The sequence below is a fragment of the Trachinotus anak genome, unplaced genomic scaffold (assembly GCF_046630095.1).
Source record: "Trachinotus anak isolate AG129_WGS33_773 ecotype Australia unplaced genomic scaffold, CSIRO_AGI_Tana_v1 ptg000001l, whole genome shotgun sequence".
In the NCBI taxonomy this organism is placed as follows: domain Eukaryota; kingdom Metazoa; phylum Chordata; class Actinopteri; order Carangiformes; family Carangidae; genus Trachinotus; species Trachinotus anak.
In genome coordinates this window covers 20,700,001-20,714,856 of record NW_027273852.1, presented here as the reverse complement: position 1 = coordinate 20,714,856, position 14,856 = coordinate 20,700,001, and the positions used below count along the sequence as shown (strand labels likewise).

General features: G+C 44.1%; 2 protein-coding genes across 2 annotated transcripts in view; one reads left to right on the top strand and one right to left on the bottom strand.

Annotated features, from left to right (window-relative positions):
- Positions 1–2,984: 2,984 nt before the first annotated feature.
- tbccd1 (TBCC domain containing 1) lies at positions 2,985–8,668 on the bottom strand. Its single transcript, XM_071483844.1, has 9 exons — positions 8,457–8,668; positions 7,841–7,905; positions 7,494–7,760; positions 7,093–7,254; positions 6,833–6,949; positions 5,956–6,205; positions 5,678–5,864; positions 5,070–5,600; positions 2,985–3,829 (listed from the first exon to the last, which is right to left on the bottom strand). The coding sequence occupies exons 2-9, from the start codon at positions 7,901–7,903 to the stop codon at positions 3,616–3,618; spliced, it is 1,791 nt and encodes a 596-aa protein (XP_071339945.1). The 5' UTR covers positions 7,904–7,905; positions 8,457–8,668; the 3' UTR covers positions 2,985–3,615.
- Positions 8,669–9,819: 1,151 nt separating this feature from the next.
- Positions 9,820–14,856, top strand: part of dnajb11 (DnaJ heat shock protein family (Hsp40) member B11) — a 7,631-nt gene continuing 2,594 nt past the window's right edge. Inside the window, exons 1-5 of the mRNA XM_071483857.1 lie at positions 9,820–10,016; positions 10,587–10,743; positions 12,236–12,333; positions 12,815–12,947; positions 13,125–13,267. Coding sequence (XP_071339958.1) covers positions 9,943–10,016; positions 10,587–10,743; positions 12,236–12,333; positions 12,815–12,947; positions 13,125–13,267 — 605 coding nt within the window. The 5' untranslated portion in view covers positions 9,820–9,942. The remainder of the gene's footprint in view (positions 10,017–10,586; positions 10,744–12,235; positions 12,334–12,814; positions 12,948–13,124; positions 13,268–14,856) is intronic.

Here is a 14,856-nt window from a genome sequence, read left to right as displayed (position 1 = left end):
ATAATCCTGTTAGAATATGGGGCGTGTCTGAGAGCAGTGACTGCTTTGTTGTGACATCACAAAGTTCCAGAAGTCCTGATGGCTGGTTTTAAGGCTCAGTTTCTGAATACAGGCTGTGTGCATTTCTCTGTGGACTGAGGCTTTGATACTTTCACAGTATTAATATAGAACCTAGACCTGCTTTATAATCAAAAACACATGGACATCTACCTTTATACAATATGGGATCTTAAGTAAAATTACAAGTTGTGCTACTTGAACATCTCTATGGAACCTCTCTCTCTATCCTGGAGAGAGATGTCAACAGGCTTTTTAAGAAGCAGAACCCCCGCAAAGCAGCCGGTCCTGACTCTCTCCATCATCCCTGAAGCACTGTGCTGATCAGCTGTCTCCAGTGTTCACGGACATCTTCAACACCTCACTGGAGACCTGCCACGTGACAGCCTGCTTCAAATCCTCCACCATCATCCCTGTCCCCAAAAAACCAAGGCCCACAGGTCTAAATGACTACAGACCCATTACCCTGACCTCTGTGGTCATGAAATAATTTGAGCGCCTTGTCCTGTCCCATCTCAAATCCATCACTGACCCACTCCTGGACCCCCTGCAGTTCGCCTACAGAGCCAACAGGTCTGTAGACGACGCCGTCAACATGGCTCTCCACTTCATCCTCCAGCACCTGGACTCCTCAGGGACCTATGCCAGGATCCTGTTTGTGGACTTCAGCTCTGCCTTCAACACCATCATCCTGGCTCTGCTGCAGGACAAGCTCTCCCAGCTGAGCATGCCTGACTCCACCTGCAGGTGGATCACCGACTTCCTGTCTGACAGGAGGCAGCACGTGAAGCTAGGAAAGCACGTGTCTGACTCCCAGACCATCAGCACTGGATCCCCACAAGGCTGCGTTCTTTCTCCTCTGCTCTTCTCCCTGTACACCAACACCTGCACCTCCAGCCATCAGTCTGTCAAGCTCCTGAAGTTTGCAGACGACACCACTCTCATTGGACTCATCTCTGATGGCGATGAGTCTGCCTACAGGTGGGAGACTGAGCGTCTGGTGACCTGGTGCAGGCAGAACAACCTGGAGCTAAACGCTCTGAAGACAGTGGAAATTATAGTGGACTTCAGGAAGAGCCCAGCCCCACCCACCCCCATCTCCCTGTGCGACTCCCCCGTGGCTACCGTGGAGCATTTTCGCTTCTTGGGAACCACCATCACACAGGATCTCAAATGGGAGCTAAACATCAGCTCCCTCATCAAAAAAGCTCAGCAGAGGATGTATTTCCTGAGGCAATTGAAGAAGTTCAACCTGCCAAGGACTATGATGGTGAACTTCTACACCTCCATCAGAGTCCATCCTCACCTCCTCCATCACCATCTGGTACGCTGCTGCCACGGAGAGGGACAATAACAGACTGCAGCGTATCATCCACTCTGCTGAGAAGGTGATTGGCTGCAATCTTCCATCCCTCCAGGACCTGTACACCTCAAGGACTCTGAGGCGTGCAGGGAAGATTGTAGCTGACTCCTCCCACCCTGGACACAAACTCTTTGAGACACTCCCCTCTGGCAGGAGGCTGCGGTCCTTCAGGACCAAAACCTCTCGCCACAAAAACAGCTTCTTCCCATCTGCTATTAGCCTTATCAACAAGGCTAGAGAGCCCCACTGTTGCTGATCAATTGCACCAATCACTAGAAAAAATTCCTTGTATGTGAAAACATACTTGGCAATAAAACTGATTCTGATTCTGATTCTTGTAAATATGATTGCAATATGCATCTCTGTGTATTACTTCATCACTCATTCATTCACTTCATTAACTGGTTCATATTGCTGTGTCTACAGGTAAAGACAGAATCAAAACATCAAACCAATTAGAAGGACGTGACTTGTGTTTTAGTCAAAACCTTTATTCTTTTTCATTTTTTTAAACAATTAAAACTACATTGTGCTCTTCATATAGTCTAGTACGGGCTGCATAGCAGTGTGTGTTCAAATCAAAGGGTAAGATTTCAAAGTAAGAGACAGCAGTAAGGCATTTTACAGTGTACCCACTTTCATCTTGAAAGTAAAGAAACACGTTCCAGCATTCAGATTTTTTTTTTTTTTTTAACAGTAATGCTTTCTATTGTGAAATAATATTTTAACAGCACATATTTTTAGCAAGTGCATCTTCACTCTTCTTCCTGTAATTAATAATAAAATGCTGCCTGTTGCCTGTTAATGCTGTACTGAGTAGAAGTGAGGGAGGTGCTAACGGCTAAAATGGTCCAGGAGGAAAGGGAGATTTTTCGCTAAAATATACATATTGATACAGGTGAAGTAATACAAAAATAAACATATTTATAGCACATCTGGTGACTGTTCTGAAAACTGACCATAAGTTTGTTAATCTTTCAGCCATTTCTGTTGCACTGAGGAGATTAAAGGAAAAATCTGCAATAAATCACAGATCAGAGAAACTGCTGCTGTGGTTTCATGTTGAACCTGTGGCCACACCAGGGTCACTGATGCCAGAGTAAATATTTTCTTTGGACCGCAGGAGAAAACACCTACTGTGATACTGATACCTGGGGTGAGGAGAGCAGCGTAGCTACAGGTGTCGTTTACTTACCTTTTACATTAGGACAGTGCAGTTATACCTAAAAAATTATGTTAATATTCCTTCTTCCTTTTCCTCATAATGGAAAATGCTTTTTTAAATTCTAGTAACAGAAAAATACTATGTCCTGAGCCAGTAACTGTCAGTGCACTAACATGTCCTTAACACCCAAAGTGCTGCATTTATTTAGCATCTACATTCTCCATAAGTTATCTCCCCTTAATGAAAATATATTTTTTTAACATAAAATAGCTTGTGGTCTTACTCATGTGGGCAGAGTTTGGGAGGAAATGGTGATAGTGACTTCAGAGAGTGCTCATGCTTCTCCAGGAACGTCGCCATATTGACTCTCAGCTTCAACAAAAGCAGAAACCACCACAATCACCAAGTGCTGTAAATTTACGCTCAAGATCATCTGGACTTTACACAGAAACTTTAAGTGGGTTTCAAATCTCAAACTGTATCTTAATGTAGCTTTTAAGAATTATTATTACATTAAAGAACTATGGTGCTTCAAGACAACATATTTTAGGGCCTGTCTCACAGATCTCAGCCTCTTCTCTCCTCAGCTGTTCCCACTTTCTTTGACCAAATGTCCCTTTAAAAGTCAGTGGTGCCTTCACAGATACTACACCTGTGTGTTTTTTAAAGGCTACATCTCCCCTTCCAGGAGTGGTGCTTGCAATGTGGTTTTACAACATGCCAATCCACTCCCCACTTGGCTTACACGGGTTAGGAACAACAATAGCTGCCTTTTCTTAAGCCGGAGCCGTAAAGCAGCCTCACACTCAATGATTGCTGTACAGGCTGAATCAACAGCTCCAGACTTGTCAGAGTGAGCCCTAATCAACCACAAACATTCTGTACAATAATACTTGCAGTAAACACACTCCTCAGTCTGGTTCGACAGGTGCAGCTAATGTCAGTAATACTACATGCAGAGTGTCTGTGTGTACCATTGTGCTGCACTTATTTAAAGGTGCAATTATCCTGCTGGATGAGACCCAACAATTCAACAAGCCATCGGTGACTGTCCCACTGCCCGTCCATTCCTAATATGTTTAGAGTCATTAACTCGGGGCGTGTCGGTCGCAGGCCCGTTGGAGTCCTTTAAGGAGGCTATCGTGGTTGGGATGAGGCTATCAAGTTCCTGCCTGTTCCCCGTTTCCAGAAGCCACTCGTGGAACTTCACTTCCACCAGCTCCTGGAACTGGCGCTTCTGCTCCCTTCAGGACAAACACAGGAAATCAGTTACTACAGAAAAACAAGGGAGGTAAACTAGACAGCAGGAACGAGGCAGGATGTGGGAGAGATTAGTGTTACAATATTGTAATATAGAAATCAATCCCTGCTGTTCCCTGTGCTGCCAGGGTCAGGTAGAGTTAGAGCCCTTAAGCGAGTTTTCTGACACTAATGCCACCACTGAACTCCATCATATCTCACCAGCTGAGCGTCCAACTCTCATTCTTATTGATTTTCAGAATGGCTGCTCCGTTATAACTTTCCACTGATAGTACTAATAGCACACTGGATCATGGAATAATAAAACTTATTTTTACACATGCATTGGTGATCAGGGGGCAGCTGCACCAAACATTGTAAGTTAAGATTTTCCTTAAAGTCTAAGTTAAGGGTTCCTCTGAATAAAAACTGTTGCACAAAACACTTTTTAGTCTTCTCCTTAAGACTTCCTTAAAATGTTCACTTAAGTATTTAAGATTTTCTCCTTATCTTGGTCTTACACTTAAGGAATCACTTAAAGTCAGTTAAACCATTGCACAAAAGACCTTAGTGACCAAAGTAAGGAAATCTTAATTCAACATGACTGAGTTTATGGTGGTAAATGAAGAAAACAGAGTGGGAGAACTTAACGATGAGGAATGATTCTACATCTCAGATTTGACCTGCAGTCCATTTATGATTTGTCTGGAGTTGGATCACTCCACATTCTGCAGCTGCACTCTCCTTTGTTATGTATGATTGCTCTTCAGTTTGATGCTACAGATCTTTGCAGGCAGTGATAGTCGAGGTGTTTCACGTCCACAGATCAGTGATGTACTGTTTCATTCACCGTGTTTAAATGCACAAGTTGAAGTTCCCGTCAAGACAACAGGAGGATGAGATGTCAGCGCACTCCTTTAATGCTACCAGACAGTGATAACAGTATCACAAGAGCTAATGGCAGCAAAAAAACTGTCTCCATGGAAACAGTAGAATTTTACTGCTGTAAAATCTTAGTTAGTGCTCTAAATTACTCAACTTTTTTTCCTTAACTAAGGAAACCTTTTAAGAGATTCAATGCACCACCCAGAAATTAAACCTTGGTTTAATTACACCTTGGAGAAATTACACTTTAGTAGAAAACTTAAGGTGTTTTGTGCAACTGGCTCCAGGTGTTTAAATGCTACTGAATCAGTGAGTCCACTCATTACTGACGGTGTGATAAAGGTTTGATTGGCCACTCACTTGTTCAGCCGAGCCTCGGTCACAGTCTTCTGCCAGTTCTGGATTCTCTTCTGCTTTTCATCAAGCGCTGCCTGATATGGAGGAGGCAGACCACTGGGCACTTCACACGTGTCGCCCTCCATCTGGAAAGGCACAACCAGCGTGTGAAACTGAGCCGGGGGCAGCAGGCGATAGCAGGCAGGGTCCGGGTTGGACGACGTGTTGAGCGAGGGGTTGACGAGGCCCTCGGGCCCCAGGAGCAGGGGTTGATCCCAGGCATTGGGGACCACAGCTAGCCCCACGCTGGCCATGTGATCCTCCAAGGAGGGGTAGAAAGTGTGGAAGGGTCCCAGTGTAATGTCTGTGTTTCCAGGTAGAAGCAAAGGGCGGGTGGGCGTCAAGGCGTGGATGGTGCAGCGTGAGGAGGCTCCAACAGCGATCCTGCCGGCCACGCAAACCACCCGCACGTTCTGGCAGCTGTGGATGTGGACGCTGGTCTCAACAGGACCCAGAACCACTGTACTGTCACGGCATTTGTCCAAGCTGACTGACCTGGAGGAGGAACAAAGACTGTGACACATGAACTATGTCCCAAAACCACAACCTATGTTAATGGAGGCTGAGCTTACCTGAGAGGTGAGAGGAGGTATATGAACGCATCTGAGCATCTGTGGATTTTGATGTTGGCACCGGTCAGCCTGTCTGAGGTTTTAGCCAGGGTCTGTTTGAAGACCTGGGACATCAGCACCATCTTACTGCCAGGTGGAGCCATGTGGGTGTTCCTGGCTATTTTGGCTCTCTTCATGGCTCCCTCCACTAAAATGCACAAACAGAGGCCGTCAAAGAACTATAGATGGAAAGGTAGAGAAAGAGGGATGACTGTACCGATGTACAGAGGACAGGATACCTTGTTGAGCCCAGGCTAGCTTCTTGCCTGAGTGCAGGCAGGCGGTCATGCCGAAGGGGTTGAGTGTGAGGCTGTGCTGGAGACATGAGAGTAGCTTGTGCAGGGGGAAGGAGTGGCTGAGTGGGGAGTAGCCAGCTTGTGTCTGGAGCGGCCCTTTGGTCAGCAGCCTGTGGACTGGCTGAACAGCTTTGCCACGACAAACCGAGCCCTCCAAGAGCAGGCCCAAGCTCCGCACAGCCTCCAGGGATATCTGGCAAGAAGATGACTTCAGAGTCAGCCACAAAGCATGAGATGTTTGAACAGTTTGTTTTAGACGTTTTTCTCAGTCAAAAGCAGAGTTGTTTTTATCTGCATGTAACATGTAAGGAAAGATTAAAAAGTAACACGTGATTTGCTTCCAAGGCAATGGAAATTAGATGTCACAGTGTTCTTCACTCTGATAGGCCTGTCATTACATCTTTAAACCTGCAGTGACTGATCTGTTTGTCCTCTTGGAGGCAAACAAGCTGACTAATCATCACCTTTTAAGTTGATATGGTGACAAACTAATTTACATTCACTTCGAGTCTTGTCTCTGGCGCCCCGGCAAATTATGTTTGCTTCATTTTTGGTTCCAAACAACTCCCAAAGTTAATGTCAGACTCTTTAGCTGCTAAATGCTCCACTACCTTCACCATAACTGTGTCTGTCTGCTGCGGCCGAAAACAAACGAGAACCACAACAGTAAATTGGCTAAACAATGAGCTGAAACTCACTATAAAACTATAGCTTCATCATTATGGGCCACCACTTTCACACTGTCATTTCATTCATTGTTATTCTGAAAATGTCTATTATAGTCTGCTGCTGTGAAGCAAAGCAGGATGTGTGCACAGACCAGGCAGTCTCTCAGGGCCTGTCCAGACTGTGACAACTGTCCTGGCTCTACCAGCAGCTCCAGAATCTCAGCTAGATGGCTCTGCACAAATGACAGGTGGGCCTGATCATCCCAGTTCTGCTGAACCAAACACAAACAAAGAACTATGAGAGGCACGTCACAAAGAACCGAGAGAGGACAACAACAAACTTGATAATATACATCCTTTGCACTGGGTGATCAGGTGATCAGCAGTAATCAGAAGTAACAGTAACAGGGACCTTGTTCTGAGAGCTAGTCTTGGCCTCTCGGTCTGATGGAGAGGGGGAGCGGGTTCGATGAAGACTGGGCCACTCTTCCCCGATCAGGGAGGTGCGCAGAGACACACGGTTCAGCTGCTGGATGTAGAGGAAGAGGAGGAACTGCAGTGTGTCCACAGACAACTGTAAAAAGGAGTAAAAAGGAGAAGAAGAAACAAGGGTCACATATTGATGTGTAGCTCCTACTCACATCTGAGAGCCTGGTTACAACATAAACCTCTGCCTGGGGCAAAACACCAGACAATGAGTAGCACACCCTCATGAAAGAGGAAGACATGATACAAAAAACTCAACTGGAACGATGAGATAGGATTACATTCTTTGGTAAACTGATCCATTTGCAAAATCTGTAATTTTCTCACCTTGTTCCTTTGTTGGTCCAGCTCGCTTTTGGAAGAGCACTGGGAAAGACACTCTGCCCACTCCAGCCTCTCCTCTGGGGTATGGCCTATGAGGATGTCAAAGGTCTCAAAGTAGAGCCATGCAAGGTCTTCTGGGAGCTGAAGCTTTCCACAGGCAATATGCCTCCACATGGGCCAGCCCAGAATGGGGAAGCAGCCGTCCCTTGTTCGCACATAGGTCGCCATCTTGCGCAGATAGTGCAGGCTGAGTTTGGAGGAGGGTGCCACCTGCAATGGCATTAAATCCAGTTATTTGCATCCACTGGACTGTATCATTACATTATAATAGTAGGTAAAAGTATATCCACCTGCAAGGCACCCAGTAAGAAGGGCTCCATGCGTGGCCATATGCTCACGCTGTCTGCCTCCATGCCTAAAGAGGAAGGAACCAGAAAAAATGTGAAGTTGGACACATAATACACTGATGTGCAAGAATTTCCCAGTATAAGAGATCAGTGAAAGCAAGCACAGTCCGCTGTGTCAGACCTGAGCATCCTTTCTCAATAACCTACTACAGTAAAGCTGAAAATACAATTATACGGCTATAATAATAACAAGAAGCTGTCAGCTGTCAGTTGCAAACACATCCTGTTAACACCCGTGTGACGCTTGGACGCTCCCATGACAACAGCGGTTGCTCATGTCATCAACACCTGATTTGGCATCATAACAAGAAGTTTGGCAGGCTAACAGAGCTGCCCCCAGCTCACACACACACACACACTCACACACACTCACACACACAGTAAAATAAGCACTAACTCGCTTGTTGTTGTGATACATATTAAAAGCAGCTGACGGCGGGAGGGCGGCTGTTTTCTGTCAAAGTTAACTTTACCACAGTGTCCCGTTCAGCGTTAACTTAGCAACCGTTAGCTGCCGAGGCTAGCAGAGCAGACAGAAGTGCGGCTGGTTGGTTCTTACTTTCAGCCTTTGTCCTCGTCCCGGCAGGAGGTGGGTCCACGGAGCGAGTCCAACATAAGTGAAGAAGATGAAGATGAGTCCTGTCGTTGATGCGGTTGTTTTGTTGCGGTTGGCGGCAGACCGGGGAGCCAGGCTCACATCTGCAGCTCTTCCTATTTGGCGCCTCCTCTGAGCTCAGACCTGATCTGACATCTGTTGCGCGCAGTTCTCGGGCGCGCGCTTTATGCTGCATTCACGTAATGCCGGCAGAAGGGGAAGAACGGGCATCCCAGCCCTTATTCACACCGGGGAAGGTTCACGCATTATTATCCAGTGGTCGGCCACAGTCAGTGTTGGCAGATTGAACGGTTTCATTTTATTCGATTTTATTATTCAGGTGTGTGGGTTTTGGGCGGACTGTGGTGATCACTTCTTCATGTCTGCTATCAGCCTTATTAACAAGGCTAGAGAGCCCCACTGTCACTGATCCCCCTGATCCCCAATTGCACCAATCACCAGCACAAATTCCTTGTATGTGGAAACATACTTGGCAATGAAACCGATTCTGATTCTGATTCTGATCAGGACTAATTTTTATTTTTACTTTATTTATTTATTCCATTATTGTGATTTCCACCAACAGTTAGGCTATACTCCAATAATTGATAACTAATACCCATCAAAACCAAATGTCATTTTTAGGTTATTACAGCTACAATAGATAAAAGAACGTTTTTCGTTATTCTTGTAAACGCTTTCGTCTGTTTATATGAGTGACTTTTTAATGTGACATTATGTAAAAGACTTTCTAGTCCTAATTTCAGGACTTCTTATATATTTTTTTTATTACTGTAATCTGATTTTGAGTTTCCCTAATATTACCGATAAAAGACAAGAAATTTGTGAAAAAATTGTGTACTGAGTGTTGATTTTTCTTGTTAATGAGTCAATCAAACAAAGATACACAAAATAACTACAAAGCATAATCACTGCAAAGAAATACCAAACAACCACAAAGATGCAAAAAGATGCAAAATGAGCATGAAACTATGCACAGCAACCACAAAGAGATGTGAAAAAAATCCATGTCACTCAAATTAACACGAAAACACAAAATTAGTCCATAAGTGAAGATATGTCCTAATGAATCCCTGGCTTGGACTTACTGTCCGAAATTCCTGATTACTCGCAATCACAAGCCGGAAGCTGACGTAAACGTTTTCTCCACTCAGCTGCTCATAATTACGATGTAATCGATATGACCTGAACGCGGCATTAGCCTGCGCCCTGGACCAACATCACATATAATGAGACGTTCAAAGAAAGGATGAGAGGTGTTGCTTTAACGATGGGCGGAGTTTTAACCGAGAGGCGGACTTGCAGACATCCAGTAGGAGGGCTTTCCCTGACAGGAGGAAGAAGGCTTGTGACTGGCAGCGGGATCCAACCTTCAAAAGCCGGCTGTTTTTTTGCTGCTTCCTTTTAGAAATACTGTGGGATCTAACTTATGGCTGCCAAAGGGATGAATCTCTGCAATGTGTGCTGTTTACTTCTGTATGTTATTACGACGGTGCTTGCGGGGTGAGTTGTCTGTGCCCGGACACGGCGGTGAAACAGCATCGCCAGCTGGTACACATGTTTCACTGTGATTGGTCTAAACCTGTTCTCCATGTGCGGAGTGGACTGGAGCAGACTGACACTACGAACAACTCGTTAATAACCGGTTCTGTTTAGATGTTATCTGGCTATACGTTTACATTCAGCTCACATTTTGGATGACTAGCTAACTTAGCTTGCTAGGAGCTAGCATTCAAATCAGTGCAACTAAACCGGCAATAGCTAGCTATGCTCCTTAGTTCCTCCAGAATTTGCTGGACAATCGTCTCATTTTAAAGTTTTCTCCAGTGTCAAAGTAAACCCATGTTAGTTACCCGTTCATTCAATGGCACACAGCAAACAGGAACTGCTAACAGTGAATTCGGCGTAGTTAATTTTCCAAAGTGTAAACAGATTTAGGAGAAACATCAGGGCTCAAATTGTAGCCCACGGCGTGCAGATGGCTGTCTAAAAGTAACAGCAGCGTTAGCTTCACCTCCTCTTTCCTTGTGCCTCTGTGTAACCTCTATCATCTCATCTCCCGCTTTAATGTAGGCGAGATTTCTATAAGATCTTGGGGGTGAGCAAGAGTGCATCAGTCAGGGACATCAAGAAGGCCTACAGAAAGCTGGCTCTCCAGTTACACCCGGACAGAAACCAGGACGACCCAAAAGCTCAAGACAAGTTTGCAGACCTGGGTGCAGCTTATGAGGTGGGTCTGTACTGTAGGTGATGATGTGTGCTTGATGTCAGTGAAGGGGCCATTTATTTTGACTCTAAAAGATCGTTATATTTACTGAACTGTCAGGAAACCGTGTTGAGGCTTTTGTATGGAAACTGAACCGATGCAAAAGTCTTTTGTACGCTGGTGATTTGGTTGTTGTTGGAGACGGTACAGTCACTGTGATTGGTCGACTAGACCGTGTGGCTGCATCCGATTGGCTGTTAGGCTACACGGCTGGCATTCAGTAAAGCCAGACGTGGATCGCTGGGAGTGGATTCAGATAAGCTGTTTAAAGTGACAGCAGGGTGACTCCTGTATTTAGCATTTATTAGCAGCATGTAAGCATTTGATTAATGGTTTATAACACACTATAATGTAGTTGTCAGCAGTTCTGAAGACATTTTAAGGGTTTATAATGTACGATAATCCTATATATTGTACAATACAATGTTTATATTTCATTTTATATGTTATTTAGTCTATTTAGTTGTTATGTAGAATATAGCATTTAATTGATGGGTTGTTATCTGTATCTGCCTCACAGTTTTTGTGATTTATGTGACGTGCCTGCTGCACACAACAGCAGAGAGGTAGGATATTTTACTACTCCCATAGGGAAATTACCCTAAGGGAGTAGTAAAATATCTTACCTCTCTGCCTACCTCCCTACATACGTACCTATCCACCTGCTTACTTCACATACAACAGAACTGTGGGGTTCCCAGAAGTGGCATCTGCTTTACAAACACATAATAAATCAAAATACTGCAGTAAAACACAAAATACTTTATGATTTCATATAACAAGTTCTATAGTTGTAAGCAGAACTTTGGCCAAATTACACATGTTGTTGATTTTTAAAGTTCAGCAAATAGACATTAAAAATGAACCTTTCTTCAAATGTTAATGCACTATACAGTAATTGTAGCTTGTGCAATTACATAACTCCCCCTGTTAAGCATTGGGTTGGAAATAATATTGTTTGTGGTTGTGTAGCAGCCAGTGGCACAGGAAACATTGCAAAGATGGAGAGGAGAATGGATTCCACTAAATATCAACAAATTCTGCAAACATCCTGCAGTCGGTCGGGAAAGTGCAACAGAAAAGAGACTGAATAGGACAAAGATCCAGAGCAGACCTCAACATCCACCAACAACCACTTAAAGTACCACTTGATGCTGCTGGACTTAAAATGAAATGTGGCCAATGACAGTGACAAGTCATGTGATTTGATTTACAGGGAGTGGACACAGTATCACATGAGGACTTTGACAGTATGATAATTTTGCAGATAATGTTGCTTTTGTGTATATTCTATATTCTATATATCTTATGTTGTAACTTCTGGTTAGACTGTGTAAAAGAGGTGTTGATGGTGTTGAGGTTGTGTTTGTAATATTAGTGTGTAGGGTTGCTGAAATGAGTTAAGAACAATGTAGAGTTTGGGTGTTTTGTTACCAAGCTGGTATTTTATTTGTAGGTGCTCTCAGATGAGGAGAAGAGGAAACAGTATGATGCGTACGGAGAAGATGGACTCAAAGAGGGTCACCACAGCTCACACAACGACATCTTCTCCAGGTTGGTTTCATCAGCTCAGGTCGTTCTCTACAGGACTAAGGAGCAACGGGCTACTTTACTGTACAAGCTTAATGTTTACTGTAAGTTGGTCCATCCAAAAGACAAAAAGAAACTCTCACATGTAGCCACGCAGATGATCTGTTCATATTTGAGCACATTTTGACAGATCCATATGTGAAATTTCTTCTTCCAAACACAAGCTGAACTTAAACCAGATGGAGATAAAGCTTGTGGCTGCTGGAGTTATTTAGCTGAACCCAGCCTTTAGGGTAACTGATCTACAATATTAAGATATTTGCTGCAGACATGTTCCTAAAACATGGAGATGAAACGTGTTGGCTTTCAGTTGTTGGTAGCAAAGTGTCTTTATGTATATGTGTAGAGACAGAGTGGTGTTAATCAAATCACAGATTAAATTGTGTTTGCCGACATCTGTATGTCCTGTAAAAGTCCGCTGATGTCACTCTGTCCCTCTCTGTAGCTTCTTTGGTGACTTTGGGTTCATGTTTGGAGGCAACAGACAGCAACAGGACAGGAACATCCCCAGAGGAAATGACATAATACTAGACCTGGAGGTCACGCTGGAAGAGGTGTACTCTGGGAACTTTGTAGAGGTAAGGAGAAAACCCTGCTCTCTAAATTAACAGTCATTATAACACAAAGTGTAATTAGTTACAATTGTGTGTGTGAATAAAAGACCTGCTTGTCATTGTTGGTGTTGATCCACCATCTGATTCACTCTCTGCCAGTTTGCACGTTTATTTTTTGACCCTTACTTTCTTGTCACACAGGTTGTGCGTAACAAGCCTGTAGCCAAAGAAGCACCTGGCAAGAGGAAGTGCAACTGCAGACAGGAGATGAGGACGACGCAGCTCGGACCGGGACGCTTCCAGATGACTCAGGAGACGGTGTGCGATGAGTGTCCCAATGTAAAGTGAGTTAAACTCCTGTTGTCATTATGGTCCTCAGTGCTGCTGGTGACACACAACACAACTGGTAACTGATTTCACAGACTGTGGAGAATCTATATGACTTGGGTCCTCTTGGTTCCCTGTAACAGACCTGACCCAGGACTCCAGCCAAGCTGGGTCCAGATTATATTCAGTCTGTTGCCTGTGTAATATGTCTAACAGCGGAGTGTGCGTCAGTTGTTAGGCTTTCAACCACCACTGCTGATGAACAGGTGGTGCTGCTGGTGTTGGTGCTCTGTCTGTGTTTGAGTCTGTTCAGGACAGTTCAGGTTCTTCCTCAGGTGCTTTGTATGTATGTATATGAATACTCTGGTTTGTTCTTGGATATGTTTTGAATCTGGTCCCAAATTTTGGATAAGAAAGAAGAAAACTTCACTCTGTAGAAGATGACACAGGTGACAGCACACAGGCACCAGATGTAGTGTAGCTCTAAGGCTCAAACATTACCAGACATTATTTCCCCGTCAGTTCTCTTTAAAATGTATGCTGAATTGTGAAGCACTTTGTAAAGTTTGTTTCAAAATGAATCATTCATCATCTTTCAGATGTTTAGTCGTGGTGAGTGAGACGTCACTGCTGATGGTGGTTCACAGCTTTTACCGGGAATCTAATCTACAGAAGTCAATTGTTTTTCATTTTTCATAGTTGAGTGGGTTTTAAAATGTCTTCACTGTGTTCGTGACTCAGCTGCAGCAAATTAGAATCTCCAACACCCAGTCTATTACAGAAGCTAACACTAATGCAGTCTAAACCCACAGTCCTACAATGAGTCCTCCTTCATGAAGGTCGTAATGTTTAGTTTTTGTAGAAACTGTTGTCGAGCTATAAATACCCATAGCTCTGTGTAACTGTCGTGTGTAATGACAGCTGCTGTTGTTGGAGAATCTCTGCTCTTCTTCTTCTCCACCCTTCCTCTCACTGACGGCTCTGATGATCAGGCTCAAGTATCGATAAGCACACAGATGTCTCAGGCTGTGTCTGCATCTGTTTGTAGTGAACAGTTCCACAGTGATTGAGTTCGATCACACAGAACCAGGCATATGTGGAGTGGCATTTGTGTGCATATTAATGTCTTTGTGTGTAGACAGTTCTGTAGTTTCATGCATCGGGCCCCAGTTGACCTGATAACAACAGAGACATTGTTATTCACTTTGTCGTCAGTTCAACCCTCTTTAAGTTAGGAAGAGTCGTAATTCCAGTAATTCCAGTTGCTATGGCAACTACACACACTCAGACTCATTGATTTCAGACTGATTGATGGCCTTTTACACAAACATCTACAGTCACCAACATGACGATTGTTGGCCATTGTTTAACCCTTTAACACAATAGTTTAAGACCATTTGATTTTCACAACACAAGTCTGGACACGTTGGAACATCAGCTGTGCTTGAGCGGGAAATCTTATCTGCAAAACTCAGTAGTTTGTTTTTCACAGTTAAGTGGGTTTTAAAATGTCTTCGCTGTCTTCCTGACTACAGCAGATTAAGATTCATCATTTGCATTCAGTTGCCAGTTTGTCAGGTCAACCTACAGTAGCTAAAACTGATGT